Genomic DNA, 21,558 nt, shown 5'->3' with positions numbered 1-21,558 from the left:
TGGCGATCGCCTAGAGCGAACTATTGGATATTATGAAAAAGACTAAATGGATTATATGGATGATGATTATAGTGATGATTGATCCTGTTCTGATTCAAGACACTTGGACTCGAAGTGAGAAATGGAGTACCTCTAAAACAAAGGTAATGTCTATTTACGCTTATTTTAACTGGTCCAGAGGACTGCTCCAGGGTCAGTTTAACTGGTCCAGAGGACTGCCCCACTGTGAGCTGCTCCAGGGTTAGTATAACTGTTTTTCGGGCTTAGTTAGCAGCTAGTTTAGGTTTTTACTGTAGCTTTGTTTTTATTTGACACAAAAAAATTATCAAACCAAGATGAATTTCCCTATTGGGATGCAAACCTAACTTTCACCAATCTTCACTTGAAATAAATATATAATATATACTCTGTCTTGATCAAACAAAGATGATTGTCCCTATTGGGATTAATAGTGCAATAACTAGCTTTTTCACCAAACTTAACAAATAAAACAAATAAAAGGTGCCTCTTGATCATCAAACAAGAATGAATGTAATAATCTTGCAAATCTAACTTTCACCAAACATCACTTTTTGTAAAATAAAAGGCGACAAAAAAAAGAAAGGGTTTTGTAAAATCTATTTTCATAAAAAATAAAATCGTCCTAAATCATGAATTTGAATTAATCGATAAAATCGATTAATCGCCCAGCCCTACTTTGACCTGGCAATAATATAGGTTATATTATCGTACTTGGCCATCGCATCCCGCTCTTAAAGCCTATCGAGATATACCTCATCTCATGTACCTACAACACGTACACCTACACCTGCCGGGTCCCGCCCCTATGGAGGCGTAGCCTATAAGACAGTGGGCCTGGTCACCAAACACTCTTCCTCTATTTTCGTTTCCATCATAACGGATGCAGTGCACCTTATGTTAACTAGTTGTTATGAAAAGATTAGAGAAATTGCGTAATGTTGAAAGCTTACCGGAGGTTTGCTTACCCCTGGCATCTTCGAGGCATGTTTCAGCGACACGTCGGGCCTGTGTTGATGTTTCCTCGTCTGACGGCAGCAGACCAAGGGGCAGCGTACAAGGTTTGGCTATCGAGCCGGCTTGTACAAAGGTAGGCTCTGTGTCATCAGGCATCAATGTTGGTATTGGTAATGCTGTGGAGCCACCAGGGCCGGGGTGGCTTGGTGAACGTTCCACTGCAGTGGACGTTTTCCTGGCGATCCTGGAGCATGCTGCTAACGCTAATGCTACTAATGCTACTACTGCTAATGCTAATGTTGACGCTGAAATGGGTCGTTGTTCTAATAATCCCCGCCGCGGGACATTGCCGCTTTTCCCTCCTCTTGCCCGCTTCATTGATGAAGGTCAGTCGGTTGCTAATGTGGGGGGTTTCGCTGAGTCCTATTTACCTTTTTTACGGGTAAACGGGCTAACAACAGGGTGCAGGCCGGGGGTACCGTGGCTACGTAGCCAGGTAGCTTTGTTCCTGTGCCCCGGCGGGGATGAACGATGTCCCACCCGGCCGATGCTTGAGAGCAAATCGGCTCGGAGGGTGGCAGTATGGACGGATGAGTGGTATACTGCTGCAGGATGGTTTGTAGCGGCGGCCAGTGTTATGGCTCAGCTGGCTAGTTTCCTATCCACATTGGCGTCGGGTAGTAGGGCTATGGGTCCAGCCGACATTGTAAACATGTTGCATGTTTGTGGTGTTATAGAGATCTTGACTCAGTCGCAATCTATAACTGCGGGGAGGATTAGGATGCTATCAACGTTTGTTGTTAGGCATGTTTGGTTGGAGCACTCTCCTCTTGGGGAAGAGGATAGGTTTTCTCTCCTCATGACTCCTTTTTCCACGGAAAGTCTTTTTGGTCATTCTGTGGAGGCGCAGGCGGTTGCTCGCGTCACTTTGCCGCGAGCAGCCCGCTCCCCGTTCAATCCTCTCTGTTACCCACGGAAGCGGGGCTCTGATCGTTCTCCTTTGGCTGCGGGCCGCAAACCTTCTTTGAAGCGCATGCGGCCCCATTCTTCACTTCTCATGGGGACAGGGGCTGACACCCAGTTGATGGCTGAGCCTGGGTCTGTCCGTGAGAATGTTGTGCTGTCGCGTGGCTCCTGCACCACACGTTGTGTGATGGATGAGCCTGGTGTTACAGCTGCCACTAGCTACGGTGGTCAGCAGGGGGACTCGAGACCTCTTCTGTTGAATGTACAGCAAGGGTTGCCTCGCCTTCGCCAGGCGGGGCATCGCGCTGATGCCTCCAACTCCCGTGAGAGCGGCAGTGGTCTGCAAAGAAGAGGCGAGCGTGATTTGGGTGGTAGCAATATCACTGCAGGGCTTCGGCGTGTAGGAGCCCATGGGGTCCTCATGCCTTGCGTGTCTAGCTGCGGAACAACTCCTCAGCATGCGCTAGAGGGGTGTTCAGGGGGGGGGGGGTGTGTGTCAACCAGTTTGATGACAGCTTCTCCCGTATCAAACCGGCCCTTTCTGTCGGGGTCCCCCCTTGGGTGCGTCGCACAGCGGGAGGGACCGGGCCAACTATCTACTGTACCTTGCGGCCCAGCGTCAGTTGACGGCGGGTGCGCTGTGGGATTATTTTCACATATGGCGACAAGAATGCCGTTTGGAGGGGTGGATAGAGAGAACGTTGAGGGAGGGGCTTGTTTTGCAGTTCGCACAACCCCACCCTCCGTTCTCAGGTTTGGTGCCGACCCTATTGTTAGGGTCAGAAGCAGTGACAGCCCTGGCCGACGAGATCCAATCTCTGTTGGCGAAGCAGGCCGTCGTCGTGGTTCCGAGAGAGGACGCAATGTCAGGCGTCTACTCCCGTTATTTTCTGGTACCCAAGAAAACAGGGGGGGTCAGACCTATACTGGATCTGTCCGCGTTCAATTGGTTGATTGTAGCGAGACCGTTCAGAATGTTGACCGTCAAACTCCTTCTGCTTGCTGTCAGAAGGGGAGACTGGTTCACCTCCATAGACCTGAAGGATGCGTATTTTCACATCCCGATTTTCCCTCCTCACAGGAAGTTCCTACGGTTCCTGTTTCAGGGCGTAGCGTACGAGTACCAGAGGTTGCCGTTCGGCTATTCTCTGGCTCCCCGCACATTCACCAAGTGCGTGGCGACTGCGCTGGAGCCTTTGCGTCGTCGGGGGATACGAGTTCTATTCTATCTCGACGACATTCTACTCCTCAGTCGTTCGGAGGAGGTTGCCAGGTCTCATACCAGGCTGGTGGTGGAATTCCTCACCAGGCTGGGTTTTTCTGTGAATTGGAAGAAGAGTACGCCTCTTCCCAGTCAACAGGTGGAGTACTTGGGCTTGACGTTGAGGTCGAGGCCCATGATTGTAACCCTCTCGGAGCAGCGCCGGGTGTCTATCCTTCGCGTGCTCTGGGGTTTCCGTCTGGGAGGGACGGTCACGGCGCTGCAAGTGATGCGTCTGCTCGGTATGATGGCATCTGCTCACACGGTGGTTCCTCTTGGCCTCCTCTTCATGAGGAGGATACAGAGGTGGTTTTTCTCTTATGAGAATAGATCCGGTGAGGGACAAATGGAAACGGTTGACGGTTCCTTTGTCGATATGGGGAGATCTCGCCCATTGGAAGAGGCTGGGTATCCTCACCATTGGGGTCCCCATGGGCGGCAGGCGCTCACACGTCACGGTCCTCACCTCCGCCCCGACATAGTCAGACAGATCTGGGATCGGTTCGGGGAGGCCTCTGTAGATCTGTTTGCGTGCCGACGCTCTCACAAGTGCCCCTTGTGGTTCTCGGTCAGTCGAGCAGATCATCCCCCCTTGGGGGTGGATGCCTTCTCCACCTTTCCATGGCCGCCCGGTCTTCTGTACGCCTTTCCTCCTGTACAGCTGTTGGGTCAGCTGTTGGAGCGGATACGGAGGGAGCGCAGAACGGTGATCCTGGTCGCGCCAGACCGGGGCACGGCAGTGTGGTTCCCGGTCATGATCCAGCTTCTGGTTGCTCCTCCTTGGGTCATTCCTTGGTCGGCGACGGCCCTCTCACAGCACAACGGGTCACTGTTCCAGTACCCGATGTTGGGCCAACGACTGTTGGTGTGGCTGGTGGGAGGGTGAGTCTGGAGAGGATGGACCCTTCTGTGGTTGATACCATCCGGAATGCACATGCTCCCTCCACTGTTGCGTTTTACGCGGGCAGATGGCGTATGTTCCAAGAGTGGTGTAAGTCTCCTGCCCCCTGGATGCTGTCCTGCGTTATCTCCAGTCTCTCCTTGGTAGACTGTCTGCTTCGACGGTGAGGGTATATGCGGCGGCTATATCCTCCTATCATGAGGGGTTTGAGGGGAATGTCTTGTTCAGCCACCCTCTTGTGAAGCATTTCCTGCTTGGCGCTCGACACGTTAAGCTGGTGCAACGCTCTTTGGCTCCGACTTGGGATCTTCAATTGGTCCTCGGTCGGTTGTCCTTGGCCCCGTTTGAGCCGCTCGAGCAGGCGCCGTTGGGACAGCTGTCTTTCAAGACCGCGTTCCTGCTGGCTGTCACCTCCGCTAAACGTGTGAGTGAGCTCTGTGCTCTTTCGGTACGTCCAGAGTGCCTGTCTTTTCGGGCCGATTGCGGTGCCACTCTGCGACCTAATCCTGCTTTCATGCCTAAGAATATCCGGAGTTCCTTCCGCTCCCGGGATATTGTGGTTCAGGCGTTTCGTCCTCCTCCTCACACTAGTGAGTTAGATGCGGGCCTTCACGTGTCATGTCCGGTCTGTGCTTTGGGAATTTACCTCAGCCGTACTCAGGACCTCAGGGTTACCGATCAGCTTTTTGTCTGTCACGGTGGTTCTCGTGCCGGTAAGGCACTGTCGAAACAGCGCCTGTCCCATTGGTTGTGCGAGGGCATTGCCCTCTGCTACACGTTGGCTGGGCAGGATCCCCCTGGGGGCGTCAGGGCGCACTCCACTCGTGGGGTGGCTGCCTCTGCCGCTCTCCTGGATGGGGCCTCGGTGGGGGACATCTGTGCTGCAGCTTCATGGTCCTCCCCGGGCCCCTTTGTAAGGTTTTACCTCATGGACATGACCGGGGGTTCTGTCTCCCAGGCGGTTCTGGGGTCTGTGGCCTTTCCTGCTTCCCGTCCTTTGGTAGGGTAGCAGGAGTGTGTGGGTATGGGCCACAGTGTGTAGGTCACACGTGGTTCCGCCTGTGCTGTGTGTTCAAGGGGTTCTAGTTCCCTCTTGCTCGCACTCAGGTGGAGTTGACTGCGCCCCCCCTTCATTAGGAAGGATGGGGTGACGGGGCTCCCCAAACCCCTTGATGTGGGCTTACGGGTCCTCAGGGGGTGCATCTGTCGGGCCTCGCGTCCGCTCTAACCAGGGGAGGAAATTAGGCCACTTTACTCGCCAAATGCGAGTATTTTTTACGTTTGGCGAGTGATTCATGAAGACCACTCGCCAGTCTGGCGAGTATACAAAAAAAAAACATTCTGCAATCACTGCACTGGCAAACGGTGCGCGTCTTCTGAGTGCTCGCTTTAGTTGACAGTGCCACGAGAGCACTGCACAAGACCACCCGCGGACATATAATGTTTAATAAAAGTTCGCGCAGTACTGGCCAACCCGCGGACATATAATGATAAAAGTCCTGCGTTACTAGGCTAGCCATCAGGAGCACTCTCAAACGGATAACGTTAAACACAGCAGAAGATGGAAAACAGACAGACTGCATCCAACCCTAGCACAACCCTTGAGTATAAGTTACTAAGGACACATTTAAATCACAGAGGTGTAATGTTAGTCTACTGGAACTGTATTGGTTAGCTTCTAGTTAGCGTTTTAGCGATAGCTGCTTGCTAGCTAACGTTAGCCCCGTGTGCTCAAAGCAGCCAGCTAGGTGTATCTGTTATGACTATAATGTTTCCAAAAAAGCACCGGACTACGACGTAAGGTTAGAAATTTTATTTCATGCTCAAAAGCTCAACCAGTGCACAACAGCACACCAACCCAACTGACGTTACCACAACACTTGACGGTACTTCACAGCACTGTCGTAAGACCACCGTGCTGTCTTAAAGGCACAGTGTGCCTACCCAGATGCATACACAACATTGACGAGGCTTGACAACCGAGGTTCAAAGTTAACTTGATTGATTGATTGAAAACTTTATTAACAGATTGCAGAATGGGTACAATACAGTACGGCTCAATACACACAATTGTTAAGGGGATGCAGCCCAGAGAAAGACTTTTGTCTTGTTTACATCAGGGTCCCCCATTTTCAATTCATCATAACATATGACATACAGATAGACTACTGCTACATCTATACATTTCACATCTATCTATACACTTCACAACATACTTCGGTTTTTTTCTTTCACTGCCCAACCCAGTCCAACCCAGCATCTTTCACTGCCCAGTTCAGCCCAACCCAGTCCAGAATAGATACCTCTTTCATGTTAATATGTTTTATGCTAATATTGTGAAGAGTAGAGATTAATGTTTTATGCTAATAAATATTTTAAAGAGTAGAGACACGGTGTGATTATTTTACTATGATTGAAAATCAATTTAGATGAAGACATACAAAGAAGTAATTATCACAATTAGCGATTTTTTTTGTCTGGTAAAAAATCTGTTTGGCTGGTAAAAAAAATCAGATACTCGCCAGTTGGCTGGTAAGCCAAAAAGTTAGTTTCCTCCCCTGGCTCTAACCCATATCTCGATAGGCTTTAAGAGCGGGACGCGATGGCCAAGTACGATAATATAACGTAAGGTTATGTATATAACCTAGTTATATGAGTACTGGCTAAGCGTCCCGCTCATAAGCGGCCCTGAGTTCCCTTTTGAGGGATCTTTTACTGGAAACTGGATTTTTGGCGAGGAAGAGTGTTTGGTGACCAGGCCCACTGTCTTATAGGCTACGCCTCCATAGGGGCGGGACCCGGCAGGTGTAGGTGTACGTGTTTTTTTCGTTGATGGAGTACAATAGGTACATGAGATGAGGTATATCTCGATAGGCTTTAAGAGCGGGACGCTTAGCCAGTACTCATATAACTAGGTTATATACATAACCTTACGTTTCAGGTGAGCAGCCGCGAGATTTGCGCATACGCTGCACAAAACACACTATCTCACAATCTAGAAAACCAGCCTGGATTATTTTGAAACGGGGCGATGTTTACTGTGGTATAGCGCACAAACGAAGGGATGTAGAAATGAACTGTTTTGTCCCTATTGTACTATAAATAGTGCCTTTCAAAGCCATACTATTGTCTCCATAGCTATAATATAGAATATACGATGGGTCCGCAAACATCGTGAAAAGGGTCAATACCGCTGGTGCCAGGGAGTAAAGATGGGAAAACAGCGTGGCAGTCAATGAGTTTTTGATTGATTGATTGAAAACTTTATTAACAGATTGCAGAATGGGTACAGTACAGCTCAATACACACAATTGTTAAGGGGATGCAGACCAGAGAAAGACTTTCGTCTTGTTTACATCAGGGTCCCCCATTTTCAATTCATCAGGATAATCCAAGCCAAGGGAGTCTCTGTTTAGCTAGACTAAATAGGTATTCCAGATGTCGCCACAGCAGAGGGAATTAATCTAGGAGGCTGAAACGTTGAGTTGAAGTCAGGGAAGGTTGAGGTTGGGATAAAGTTGAACTTCAGCTTGAACAGGCTGACTCTAGTCTAGAGGCATGTGGCAGGGCCTCAGAACAATGACAGATTACAAAGGCACCCCCCTCAAACTGAACAGTGACATCTCCTTAGCAAATGATCTCAATTCCTTCTATGCGAGGTTTGAGGCTGTGAATAACAACACCAGCCTACAAACCACGGCAATGGGGGGGGGGGGGGGGGGGGGGTCTGCTGATGGAGACTCAGTGTTCAGGGTAACAGAGCATGAGGTGAGACGGATCTTTAAAAAAGTGAATATCAGGAAGGCAGCAGGACCGGACGGCATCCCCGGCCGCGTCCTAAAAGTCTGTGCCGACCAACTGGCCCCGGTATTCACTGACATCTTCAACCTGTCCTTGGAACAGGCTGTCATCCCCACCTGTCTGAAGAAGTCCACCATCATCCCTGTACCCAAAAAATCTACGCCTGCTTGCCTCAACGACATGAAGTGCTTTGAGAAGCTAGTGAAGGGCTACATCTGTTCCTCCCTCCCCATCAACCTGGACCCTCTGCAATTTGCATATCGCCCCAACAGGTCCACGGAGGACGCCATAGCCCATGTGCTGCACACAGCAGCATCACACCTGGACAAGAGGCAGGGGAACTATGTGAGAATGCTGTTCATCGACTACAGCTCAGCATTCAATACCATAGTCCCCTCCAAACTCATAGCCAAGCTCAGGGACCTGGGCTTGAACTATGACCTCTGCCAGTGGGTCTTGGACTTCCTGACGGGCAGACCCCAGGTGGTAAGAGCAGGCAACTGCACCTCCTCATCCATCACGCTCAACATAGGGGCCCCCCAGGGCTGTGTTCTGAGCCCCCTCTACTCCCTGTACACACATGACTGCGTAGCACAGCGGAACAACAACACCATCATCAAATTTGCTGATGACACAGTAGTGGTGGGCCTGATCTCTGCCAACGACGAAAGGGCCTACCTGGAAGAGGTAGAGAACCTGTCACAGTGGTGTCAGGAGAACTGCCTCTCCCTGAACGTCAGCAAAACAAAAGAGATGATTGTGGACTTCAGGAGGTCGGGGGTCAAGGACTACAGCCCCCTCAGCATCGACGGGGCACCGGTTGAGAGAGTGAACAGTTTCAAGTACCTCGGAGCCCACATATCCGAGGATTTGACATGGACCACACACATTGACAGTGTTGTGAAGAAGGCACGACAACGCCTCTACTTCCTCAGGCGCCTAAGGAAGTTCCAAGTCAGTCAGAAGATCCTTAGGAACTTCTACTCATGTACAATAGAGAGCATCCTGACCGGCAACATCACCTCCTGGTTTGGGAATAGCACTGCACAAGACCGTAGCAGACTACAAAGAGTGACACGTTCAGCCGAACGCACAATTGGAGGGGGGCTTCCCACCCTCCAGAACATTTACAACACGCGGTGCAAGGGGAAGGCTAAGAGAATTATTAAGGACTCGAGCCACCCGAACAACTGCCTCTTTGAACTGCTGCGGTCAGGCAAGCGATACCGGAGTCTTAAGGCGAGCACAGAAAGACTCAGAAGAAGCTTCTATCCCAAGGCCATCAGGCTGCTAAACGAACAATAAACACTATGCAACAACCATCAAATGCACACAGCACACACACCCACACGCACACACTCACTCAAACAAACAACACACTGCAGCACCCACTCTCCACACTTTAGATCACACAAACACACTTTACACTTTATATTTATTGATAAAGGATTTGCACTACAACTCGTACACCTACTGTAAATTGTACCTAAATTGCACCTCATCCCATTTCTGCCTTGCACTATATAGTATTGTATATTAGTACACTGCACAGTATTGTATATTATATGGTAACTCAGTTACGTCTATTCTGCATCGAACATTGTACATATGTCTAAACTGAACACTGTGACCTCATTTTTTTTACTTCTAATTTTACTATCTTATTTTATTTCATACTTATCTTGTCTTGCACAGTCTCTGGAGCGTAACAGTAAGAAGCATTTTGTATAAAAGTATTCTGTACTTCTGTATGACTACTATTAAAGAAACTTGAAACTTGAGTTGAAGACAGGCGCCAGGGAAAGATATATAGCTCATGGGCAATAGTCCCTAAGGCAGGGGTCAGGAACCTTTTTGACTGGGAGAGCCATAAAAGCCAAATATTTCTAAATATATTTCATTGAGAGCCATATAGTATTTTTAACGTATAATAAATTAAATATGTCTTACTTTTAATGCGACTTCTGGTGCTGCATGGTTTTGCTGATGGCCTTGTAATCTGGTTCATACGTGGTGAGGTTGAGCTTCATGCAGGCGTTGAGGCTTCCATCAGTTAAACGTGAGCGTAGGTTGGTCTTAATGTTCCTCATATGCGAGAATGACTGCCCACATGCATATGTAGAGCCAAACATGGTCAATACGGCAATACTCACGCTGCATTGTGTGGTATGTCACAGGAAGCTCGTTCCAAGTTTTAAGAATCAGCTGGTCTTCAGGTTGAAGATTTTTAATTTCTGTCCACTTGTCCCTCGCCAGCTCTGCTCGCTATATCTTCAGCTACAGATACTATTAGCTGTATCTTCAAAACTAATTTCTGTTTACTTTAAAATGACACAGTATTATTAAGAAATATCACAAGTATTTAAAAAAAAAAAAAAAAAAAAAAAAAAAATTTTACTCAAAAATTTCTGGGAGCCATATGTTGTCACCAGAAGAGCCATATATGGCTCGCGAGCCATAGGTTCCCGACCCCTGCCCTAAGGGGTGAAAACGGCAGCTTCTTTGGTATGGTAGCTTAGACAAAGAGGATCCAGAGGACCTAAGAGCAACCTGATCTATTTGTAACCATTTTTCTGTTCACGCCAATAAACCTGTGTTATAAAAGGACTACTGGAGTCCATGTGTCACATTGAGGGGAGCTCGATCAAATATCAATTTGAGTGTTTCTATATCAACAAACCAACACAACGCAGAGTCCTATCCTGAAGGAATACAGGATATATAAACATTAATAAAAGGTTGACAAATGCTAACACTGGGCTAGTGGCCTGTATCCGCTTCCATTAATTTGTGCTAAGCTAGGCTAGCTTGCAGTCAGATAGCTTTCTACTGAACGCACACAAAATTGGTATCCATCTTCTTGTCTGACTCTGGAGAAGACGGTAAGTGTGTTTCCCATAATGTTGGTGTGTTCCTTTTTAAAAAGAAATTGTAATGTTTTTAAAAAAAATTTATGGCATGTAACCTTTTTCCATGTTGTGTTTCTCTTTTCCCTTTGTGCTCAGCTCCTTTAAATTGTTCCTAGAGTTGGAGCCCCAAGTCCGTGACATCATCTTTAAGTTTTATGAGTCCAAGTATGCCTCTTGTCTAAAGCTGCTGGAGGACATGAAGGTAAGAGCAGAGCGGCTGCATTTACACCTGAAGGAATGTGTATAGTACTAAGGATGTAAAAAATAATCATATTAATCAATAATCAAATCTAACAATGGGTTCATCAGGGCTTAACGCTAACCTTTTTCCCAAGGAGTAACAATGCTTCTAAATGAAAGGATTTAGGAGCACACAAAGAATTTTAGGAGCACAGTGACCTTCAAAGCTTTTTTTGGCCGGGGCGGCTAAGTGGCGCAGTGGGCAAGGCGCTCGCCACTAATGCAGGAGATGCTGGGTTCAAGCCCAGCTCTCGGCATTGCTACCAGCTTGGCTGGTCGTTCATACTAACGCAATTGGCAGTGTTAGGGGTGGGAAGCTGGTGGGTGCGGATCGGACGTTGTGGACAGCGACTCCTACAGGTCAGTTGGTGCGCTTGCGCAGCAGAATCAGGAAGCAACGGGGGCGGCGTGTCCCTCCCACGCAGACCCTCGCCGCTGAGAGATCGCGCTGTGCAGGTGAAAAGATGCGACGGCTGCCTCCTCGTGTACCGGAGGGGACACGTGATGCAAGGCTTCGTCCACATTGCAGCCGGCCTGTGGGAGGCATGGCCTAACAGCGTTCGAGACAGGGGAGGGTAGAATTGGACAATACCAAATTGGGGATGGGAGAAAAAATTTAAAATGGGAGAAAAGGTTGATAAAAAAAAAAAGCTTTTTTTGGCCGTCGAAGCTTCTGGGCCCAAGATTTGATTTTAATTTGAAGCTTAAAAAAAAGATTATAACTCTGGAGCAGGTTTTTTTTTATCTTATGTTGTGGGACTTGTACAGCACTTTGGTAAACTTTGTTGTTTTTAAATGTGCTCTATAAATAAAGTGGATTGGATTAATTAATTAAATTAATAATGAGTCGGGAGCTGCGCTGCCTGTGTGGCTGCTCTCTGTTACACAGCCAACAACATTACATTACATAATTATGTTGCAACCTTCGTCTATAAAGCAAACGATTATATACATATTTATATGTAGTTAATAGAGACAAAGGCAGAATTCGACTTCATTTTTTATTAAGCCATGTTTTTATATGGGTCGGGACACTAAACAATACTACAGTGCTGTAAAGTTTAAACCTTTTTAAATCCTAGACAAACAAAACACTGCTTTTATGAAATATTGTAAGCCGTCATTTGAGGCTTTATAAAAGCAGCACAATGAACACAAATCTGTCAGTGCAGAGTCAGGTCGGACACCATTGCTTGTTGTAGTTAACAAAGAGAGGCTTATGACGTTCGTTGCATTCGAGGCGCAATATTTTGGAGGGGGGATGGGGGGGGAAATCCCCTGCCCATCGAACGAAGCTTCGAAGTATTTAAGACAGCCCTATTGTTTTTATAGTTATGTGGCTACTTACAAACGATTGAATAGAGAGAGAGAGAGAGATTTTGTGTTTGCAAAATCAACTCAAATTAAAACTAAAGTAAAGTCGCCCAGAGGACTGCTCTGCTGTGAGCTGCTCCAGGGTTAGTTTAACTGGTTCAGAGGACTGCTCCACTGTGAGCTGCTCCAGGGTTAGTTTAACTGGTCCAGAGGACTGCTCCACTGTGTGCCACTCCAGGGTCAGTTTAACTGGTCCAGAGGACTGCTCCACTGTGTGCCGCTCCAGGGTCAGTTGCACTGTTCGGGAGGACTGCTCCACTGTGTGCCGCTCCAGGGTCAGTTTAACTGGTCCAGAGGACTGCTCCACTGTGTGCCGCTCCAGGGTCAGTTGCACTGGTCCAGAGGACTGCTCCACTGTGTGCCGCTCCAGGGTCAGTTTAACTGGTCCAGAGGACTGCTCCACTGTGTGCCGCTCCAGGGTCAGTTTAACTGGTCCAGAGGACTGCTCCACTGTGTGCCGCTCCAGGGTCAGTTTAACTGGTCCAGAGGACTGCTCCACTGTGTGCCGCTCCAGGGTCAGTTTAACTGGTCCAGAGGACTGCTCCACTGTGAGCTGCTCCAGGGTCAGTTTAACTGGTCGAGAGGACTGCTCCACTGTGAGCTGCTCCTGGGTTAGTTTAACTGTTTTTCGGGCTTAGTTAGCAGCTAGTTTAGGTTTTTCTTATATATATATATATATATATATATATTTTTTTTTTTTTTTACTTACATTTTTATGAACATTTATAGACATATTAGACACTTAGACAATACTTACAATGACATCCATAACACAACAATACACTAACATGGGCCCCTTGAATATGGCTGCGTTCAGCCTCCCAGACCCCCATAAGAGGCACCCCCCCCCCTCCCGCCATCCACCCTAGAACTAGGGCTCCCCACATCCCAGGTCCGTCCCACGCGGGCTGAGCACTCAGCGACACGGGTCCCTTGAATTTAATTGGGCCAGGCTCGGTAGAAGAGAGAGGGAAGGTAGCCCCCCCCCCACCCCCACCCAGCCAAGCCCGCTACCTCCCGTGTCACTAAGCACCCCACCCCACGCACAACGACCCCACAACATACACATACCCCCCCCCCCCCTGAGTTAAGCCCGTAGACCTCCCCCATATCCCAGGCCGATGCGATAATGATGCACTCCATTGCACCAGATTAATTATTTGCACTCGCACGAATGCTCCCAATTATATTTTGAGGTTGCACAGATACAATTTCGGTCGCATATGTGCCCAAATCGGTCGCAATTTCGAGCCCTGTGTAATAAAGTGGAATGACGCAGGAAAAAAGTATTGAAAACACTAACTGAAATTAATTCAATACTTAGTGGAGAAGCCTTTGTTTGTAATGACAGCTCCAAGGACACTTTCTGTATGATGTAACTAATCACCCGCAGTATTCAGGTGTGATTTTGGCCCATTCCTCTACACAGATTGTCTTTCAATCTTGAAGATTGCGGGGGGGGCCTCTTGTGAATCTGGATCTTCAGATGCTTCCACAAATGTTCAATTGGGTTTAAGTCAGGTGATTGACTGGGCCATTCCAACAAGTTGATTTTCTTTCTCTGAAATCAACTGCAAGTTTCCTTTGCTGTATGCTTTGGATTTTTGTCATGGTGGAAGGTCCACCCACGTGTCATCCTCAGCATCCTGGTGGATGGCAGCAGGTTCATCTCAAGAATCTCAATGTTTATGTTCAATACTCATTTCCCCCATTGTACATACCTTTTTCTTCTCTGTGCATGCAGTAGGAGTAGGAAGACGCGCACCATTAGCCTAGCATAGCGTCAGTCACTGGAAGTAGGTTCCTCCATTAGCCTAGTTCCCAACGTCTTCCTACTCCTACTGCATGCACAGAGAAGAAAAAGGTATGTATCTTCTTGTCTAACTCCAGGGTAGATGGCAAATAAGCTAATTTCCCAAAATGTTGGAGTTTTCCTTTAATGTTTCTCTGCATATTTTCACACCGTCAACAAAGTACTGGGCCTGTTGTCTCGGAATGATTTAGATTTATTTGAAAGGGACGGATACAAATACATAAATAATTCCTGTATCATAGTGTTTGTAGCCAAAGCTAATTTGCAACACCCGTCCCTTAACACTTTGACTGCCACGCTATTCGGTTATCATTACCCTTAGAATGCCAGCCTTCCAGTAGTTTCCGTGGTCGTTGCACTATGTTTGCGAAGCTGTGTGTGTGTTCTGTATTATAGCTATAGAGACACGGTGTGGCTCATTTTGACAAACATTACTTGTAGTCCAGCATGGGAATAATAGTTTGTTTCCACATGCTGTAGTTTGTAGTTTATTACATGCTAAACATCGCGCATTTCCAAGATAATACAGTATTTTTTCATAGATTGTGAGATAAAACGTCCGGTGAAACACAGAACTGTGATCGTTAGAAAAACACGTTTCAGATTCGGTAAAATAGACATAGAATGTACCTTACCTTAGCCAAAAGGTATTCCAAGAAGAATAATTCCAAGTGATCGCCATCGCGATTACCAGTGTATTATGTCTATACACATTTCGATGGTCAAATACGCTTAGGCGACGGAATTTCTAGGCGATCAATGTGAATCTACGTCCCAGTAGGAGGAGTGGCCACTGGCCAAGTAGAAATTAAAGTTAGAGTGTGATTCAACCCAAGCCATCGCAGTTCAGACACGGACGATACCGCCACCTGGTGATAATCGATCGGCATTGCAGTTGTGTGGGGATGGTCGAAAATGATGCAGATCGCCCTGGGCAAGTCTGTAGAGCGGGACTCAAAGTAAAAAGATCAAACGATCCAAAAACGACTTTTTACGTTTTTGGCACAAAGTGTTAAAGAAGAAGAGAATAAGTTGCCTTTGAGAACCAATGGTTCTCGAGCCGTAACGGCACGTGGGGCAGGAGCCTATCTCCTGTTTCCGTAGCGTGAGGCAGCTTGATGTACAAGTACACCCCTTGGACATGACGCTAGTATGTCGCAAGGACTTCCCCCCCCAAACCAACCCTTGATGCTGAGTGTCAAGCAGGGAGGCTATGGGTACCATTTTTTAAATAGTCTTTGGTATGACTCAGCCGGGGCTTGAAGCCTCCCGAACTCAGGGCGGACACTCTACCCACGAGGCCACTGAGCCTGAGTGTTAAAGGGCTGACATAAAACATTATAAAATAGGACATACAGTAGGTAAATAAAAAGGTAATAAAAGCAGTTAGTGTACAAAGTAGACATGCCCTCACTAACATTAGATACACAGATGCATACACTAGGGTGTACACCAACAACTCCAGATGGAGATCGGGCGACAGTGGCTCAGGAGGTAGAGCAGTCGTCTGGTAATCCGGAGGTTCCTGGTTCGATTCCCTCTCCTCCCGGGCAGCTTGTCGAGGTGTCCTTGAGCAAGACACTTAACCCCTAATTGCTCCCGATGTGCATGTTGGCACCTTCCATGGTTGCCTCTGCCATCGGTGTGTGAGTGAATGGGTCAAATGTGAGGAACAAATTGTAAAGCACTTTGGATAAAAGCGCTATATAAATGCAGCCATTTACCATTTAGAGATACCCGTGCACATATGCCCTGCACATATCCACAATCTCCTAATAAAACAAGTCATTCAAATAATAGAAGCCTATTGTTGCTGGAACGACGATTCATTATGCATATATACAGTATGTACCAATTAGCCATACGTCTCCAGCATCTCCTTGCACACCCACAGATCTGTTCTGTAAGATGTAGGAGTTATGTACACCTCCTGGGAAGCGTGAGACCACATAGAGCAGGTGGTTCTGGGTGTCGCAGATGATTTGATGGAGTGGTATTGCTTTCTGTTTAGATATGGAAACGCATCTGAGGAGGGTGCCTTGATGTCCACATGCCCAACGTGGACAGTACCTGAATGTGTGGTGGCACAGGGTTTGAGCGTCTGGTCCAGCTCCTCAGTGCAAGATCAGCGATATTTTCCAGCAGCAGTAGATGTGTGTGTGTGCTGTGTGTGTGTCTGTGTGTGAACACGGGCGCACACCAGTCTGTCCTACTTACGCCTGCCTTTCCACGTTCGTAAATCCTGTTCATAGCTACGAACGAATCTCCGAAAAGAAACCGTTCGATCATGCCAAAATTTACCCGAGAAGTTTGTAAGTGGAGTTCTGAAGAATTTTTTTTAACTTTCTCGCGCATGAGGACCATTGTCGGCTTGTTGGATATCTGTCTTCACCAATCTCCTGGTAATTCTTTAGATATCCAAAATGCTCCCACAGTACCAATTAATTTAAGGTGCTTTTTTGGCCGATATAAGACAGAGATAACATGTCTCCTCTCTGTAAACGAATGCTTTTGGTGGGAGTGGCACTCGCACATAAGCACCTCACAGAGAAACAGCGTTTTCACAGGGCAATGTCTAACAGAGGGCTGAATAGCTAGATATCGTAGCTTCCTAAGTAAAAGATGATGGTAGGTTGTAAATTATGCGTATATATACTCCTTGCTGCCCTCTAGTGGTCAGAATACGATTGTTGCCGTTTTAAAATGTGGACTATTACTTTTTAAGTGTGTGTATTATGATGAATGTATCTGAAGGCTTCCTCTTCTTCCCTCTAGGACAACCTGCTGTTGGACATGTACCTGGCGCCCCATGTTAGAACACTGTACACACAGATCAGGAATAGAGCTCTTATACAGGTGAGACTACATGTTAAAACACACAGATAAGGAATAGAGCTCTTATGCAGGTGAGAACTACATGTTAAAACACTGTACAGACGGATCAGGAATATAGCTCTTATACAGGTGAAACTAGATGTTAAAACACAGATCAGGAATATAGCTCTTATACAGGGGGATTAATAAAGTATCTATCTACAGGTGAGACTACATGTTAAAACACTGTACAGACAGATCAGGAATATAGCTCTTATACAGGTGAAACTAGATGTTAAAACACAGATCAGGAATATAGCTCTTATACAGGGGGATTAATAAAGTATCTATCTACAGGTGAGACTACATGTTAAAACACTGTACAGACAGATCAGGAATATAGCTCTTATACAGGTGAGACTACATGTTAAAACACTGTACAGACGGATCAGGAATATAGCTCTTATACAGGTGAAACTAGATGTTAAAACACACGGATCAGGAATATAGCTCTTATACAGGGGGATTAATAAAGTATCTATCTACAGGTGAGACTACATGTTAAAACACTGTACACACAGATCAGGAATAGAGCTCTTATACAGGTGAGACTACATGTTAAAACACACAGATAAGGAATAGAGCTCTTATACAGGTGAGAACTACATGTTAAAACACTGTACAGACGGATCAGGAATATAGCTCTTATACAGGTGAAACTAGATGTTAAAACACACAGATCAGGAATAGAGCTCTTATGCAGGTGAGAACTACATGTTAAAACACTGTACAGACGGATCAGGAATATAGCTCTTATACAGGTGAAACTAGATGTTAAAACACAGATCAGGAATATAGCTCTTATACAGGGGGATTAATAAAGTATCTATCTACAGGTGAGACTACATGTTAAAACACTGTACAGACAGATCAGGAATATAGCTCTTATACAGGTGAGACTACATGTTAAAACACTGTACAGACGGATCAGGAATATAGCTCTTATACAGGTGAAACTAGATGTTAAAACACACAGATCAGGAATAGAGCTCTTATGCAGGTGAGAACTACATGTTAAAACACTGTACAGACGGATCAGGAATATAGCTCTTATACAGGTGAAACTAGATGTTAAAACACAGATCAGGAATATAGCTCTTATACAGGGGGATTAATAAAGTATCTATCTACAGGTGAGACTACATGTTAAAACACTGTACAGACAGATCAGGAATATAGCTCTTATACAGGTGAAACTAGATGTTAAAACACACAGATCAGGAATAGAGCTCTTATGCAGGTGAGAACTACATGTTAAAACACTGTACAGACGGATCAGGAATATAGCTCTTATACAGGTGAAACTAGATGTTAAAACACAGATCAGGAATATAGCTCTTATACAGGGGGATTAATAAAGTATCTATCTACAGGTGAGACTACATGTTAAAACACTGTACAGACAGATCAGGAATATAGCTCTTATACAGGTGAAACTATATGTTAAAACACAGATCAGGAATATAGCTCTTATACAGGGGGATTAATAAAGTATCTATCTACAGGTGAGACTACATGTTAAAACACTGTACAGACAGATCAGGAATATAGCTCTTATACAGGTGAGACTACATGTTAAAACACTGTACAGACGGATCAGGAATATAGCTCTTATACAGGTGAAACTAGATGTTAAAACACACGGATCAGGAATATAGCTCTTATACAGGGGGATTAATAAAGTATCTATCTACAGGTGAGACTACATGTTAAAACACTGTACACACAGATCAGGAATAGAGCTCTTATACAGGTGAGACTACATGTTAAAACACACAGATAAGGAATAGAGCTCTTATACAGGTGAGAACTACATGTTAAAACACTGTACAGACGGATCAGGAATATAGCTCTTATACAGGGGGATTAATAAAGTATCTATCTACAGGTGAGACTACATGTTAAAACACTGTACAGACGGATCAGGAATATAGCTCTTATACAGGTGAAACTAGATGTTAAAACACACAGATCAGGAATAGAGCTCTTATGCAGGTGAGAACTACATGTTAAAACACTGTACAGACGGATCAGGAATATAGCTCTTATACAGGTGAAACTAGATGTTAAAACACACAGATCAGGAATAGAGCTCTTATGCAGGTGAGAACTACATGTTAAAACACTGTACAGACGGATCAGGAATATAGCTCTTATACAGGTGAAACTAGATGTTAAAACACAGATCAGGAATATAGCTCTTATACAGGGGGATTAATAAAGTATCTATCTACAGGTGAGACTACATGTTAAAACACTGTACAGACAGATCAGGAATATAGCTCTTATACAGGTGAGACTACATGTTAAAACACTGTACAGACGGATCAGGAATATAGCTCTTATACAGGTGAAACTAGATGTTAAAACACACGGATCAGGAATATAGCTCTTATACAGGGGGATTAATAAAGTATCTATCTACAGGTGAGACTACATGTTAAAACACTGTACAGACAGATCAGGAATATAGCTCTTATACAGGTGAGACTACATGTTAAAACACTGTACAGACGGATCAGGAATATAGCTCTTATACAGGTGAGACTACATGTTAAAACACTGTACACACTGAAGAGGAATATAGTTTGTATACAGGTGAGACATGTTAAAACACAGATCAGGAATATAGCTTAATTTCTCACCCTCTTTACAACATAAATATTTAAATACAAGTATATTGCTGTGGAAAAGGAGATTGGCTTTCTGTTTCCTGTGTCAGAACTTGTTCATTAAAATTAGTATAAAAGTGTGTGTGTGTGTTTTGCAGTATTTCAGCCCATACGTGTCAGCAGACATGTCTAAGATGGCGCAGGCCTTCAACAGCGTGGTGCCGGCTCTGGAAGACGAGCTGACACATCTCATACTGGAGGGCCTCATTAACGGACGCATAGACTCCCACAGCAAGGTAGGACTTATGAGGACAGTTAAAGAAACACGGCAACATTATGGAAAACACACTGACCATCTTCTCCAGAGTCGAGACAAGAAGATGGATACAAATTTCCTCTATGTGCGAAGAAAGCTATCCGGCTGCAAGCTAGACTAGCTTGGCATAAATTAATGGAAGCGGATATAGACCATTCATATGCAGCCAAATATCAAAACAGGATTAATGTATTACACAATCAATATCAAAATAATTCACAAAACCAAAAACAAGTTTAGGCAGTACGGTGAAGGCTGAGAAGTGGCTAGAAAATTATTCTCATTCCCACCTCGGCGGACTACACAATTTTCACTCTGGGCTAAAGATCTATTGGTGTAGATTTAGGAATAAAAAGTTCTCCATTTACAATCCTGCCCGTTTTGCGCAATCATAATTTTAAAGTCGGGACTAGATCTTTCCTCGTGAACGGATACTTGGTCACGTAGTCACATAGCATAGTTTTATTAAAAAAGAAAAAAGTACCCACGGTTGCAAAATTACAAAATCACTTTTAGCCATTTAAAAAAAGAATGTTTATTTAAAAAATGTTAAGCACATGTATAGTCAATTGGTCCTGTTGTTCAGCCTCACAATGCTATTTGATAGTAAATGTGTTTATGTCCCACCCTCTGGCCTCTGAAGTTGCTAATGTCTTTTTAATTTGGGCCTCACAGGGCTAACCTCTTAAGCCCGAGATATACAGTAAAAGTGTATATTTTCAGCATTACGTTTGTTTACCAATTATTTTAACTGTTATTAGTGAAATATAAGATTATAGAAATCTCAGGGCATTGAGTCGGAAACCGGCGCATATTGACAGGAGGGAGTGGCACAGCCAAAAGTGAGTGTAGTCTTTTGAAGGAAGAGACTCAGGGCTTTCGAATTTCGAAAAACTATCCTACCCAGCTCACACCAGTTCCTGTCAATCATCTGACTTCTGGATTAACTTTTTTATTTCTCTTATTTTTTGGGATTATCTCCCACAAACCTGAACGTTATTGCCATGAAACAGAACGCAGTTAGTTTCTCAACCTTTCTGTGAACGTCTTGCAAAAAACGGTGTTGCAATACGATGAAAAATGGTGGAGAAATTTACATTATAAAAAAAGATGGCAGAATTCAGTACTGTATCTACAAAACCTTCTGTTTTTTAACAAACAGGGTTTGTGTAGCTATGGAGAAATATGCAAAAAATGTAATCTCACCAAGTCCACATGGCTTTTTTACATACAGTTACGGCTATGTTTGAAGTCTCACGGTGTTCCATTAGACATACCAATTGAACACCACAGATACCACAAATTCTTCTATGAAAGAGAGACATCGAGTGGTTTTGTTTCAGATTTTTATCATCAATTACTAACGTCCTCGTATGAAACCCTCCAACTAGACTCTGTCTGGAGGAGGGATATACCAGACCTGGAAAGCGACTTTGATTGGCAAGCAGCCTGGGCAAATATTCGATTCACATCAAGGAACCCGGACCATCAACAAATCAATCTTAACTATATTCAT

General features: G+C 45.4%; 1 protein-coding gene across 1 annotated transcript in view; it reads left to right on the top strand.

Moving 5' to 3' along the window:
* LOC311240235 (COP9 signalosome complex subunit 1-like) overlaps positions 1-21,558 on the top strand; it is a 148,888-nt gene that overhangs the window by 108,862 nt on the left and 18,468 nt on the right. Inside the window, exons 10-12 of the mRNA XM_084328784.1 lie at positions 10,910-11,015; positions 17,016-17,096; positions 19,885-20,022. Coding sequence (XP_084184910.1) covers positions 10,910-11,015; positions 17,016-17,096; positions 19,885-20,022 — 325 coding nt within the window. The remainder of the gene's footprint in view (positions 1-10,909; positions 11,016-17,015; positions 17,097-19,884; positions 20,023-21,558) is intronic.

Source organism: Notolepis coatsorum (assembly GCF_963971535.1).
Source record: "Notolepis coatsorum genome assembly, chromosome: 14".
In the NCBI taxonomy this organism is placed as follows: Eukaryota; Metazoa; Chordata; class Actinopteri; order Aulopiformes; family Paralepididae; genus Notolepis; species Notolepis coatsorum.
The sequence above is the reverse complement of the archived record's forward strand: the minus strand, read 5'-3'. Positions and strand labels throughout refer to the sequence as shown.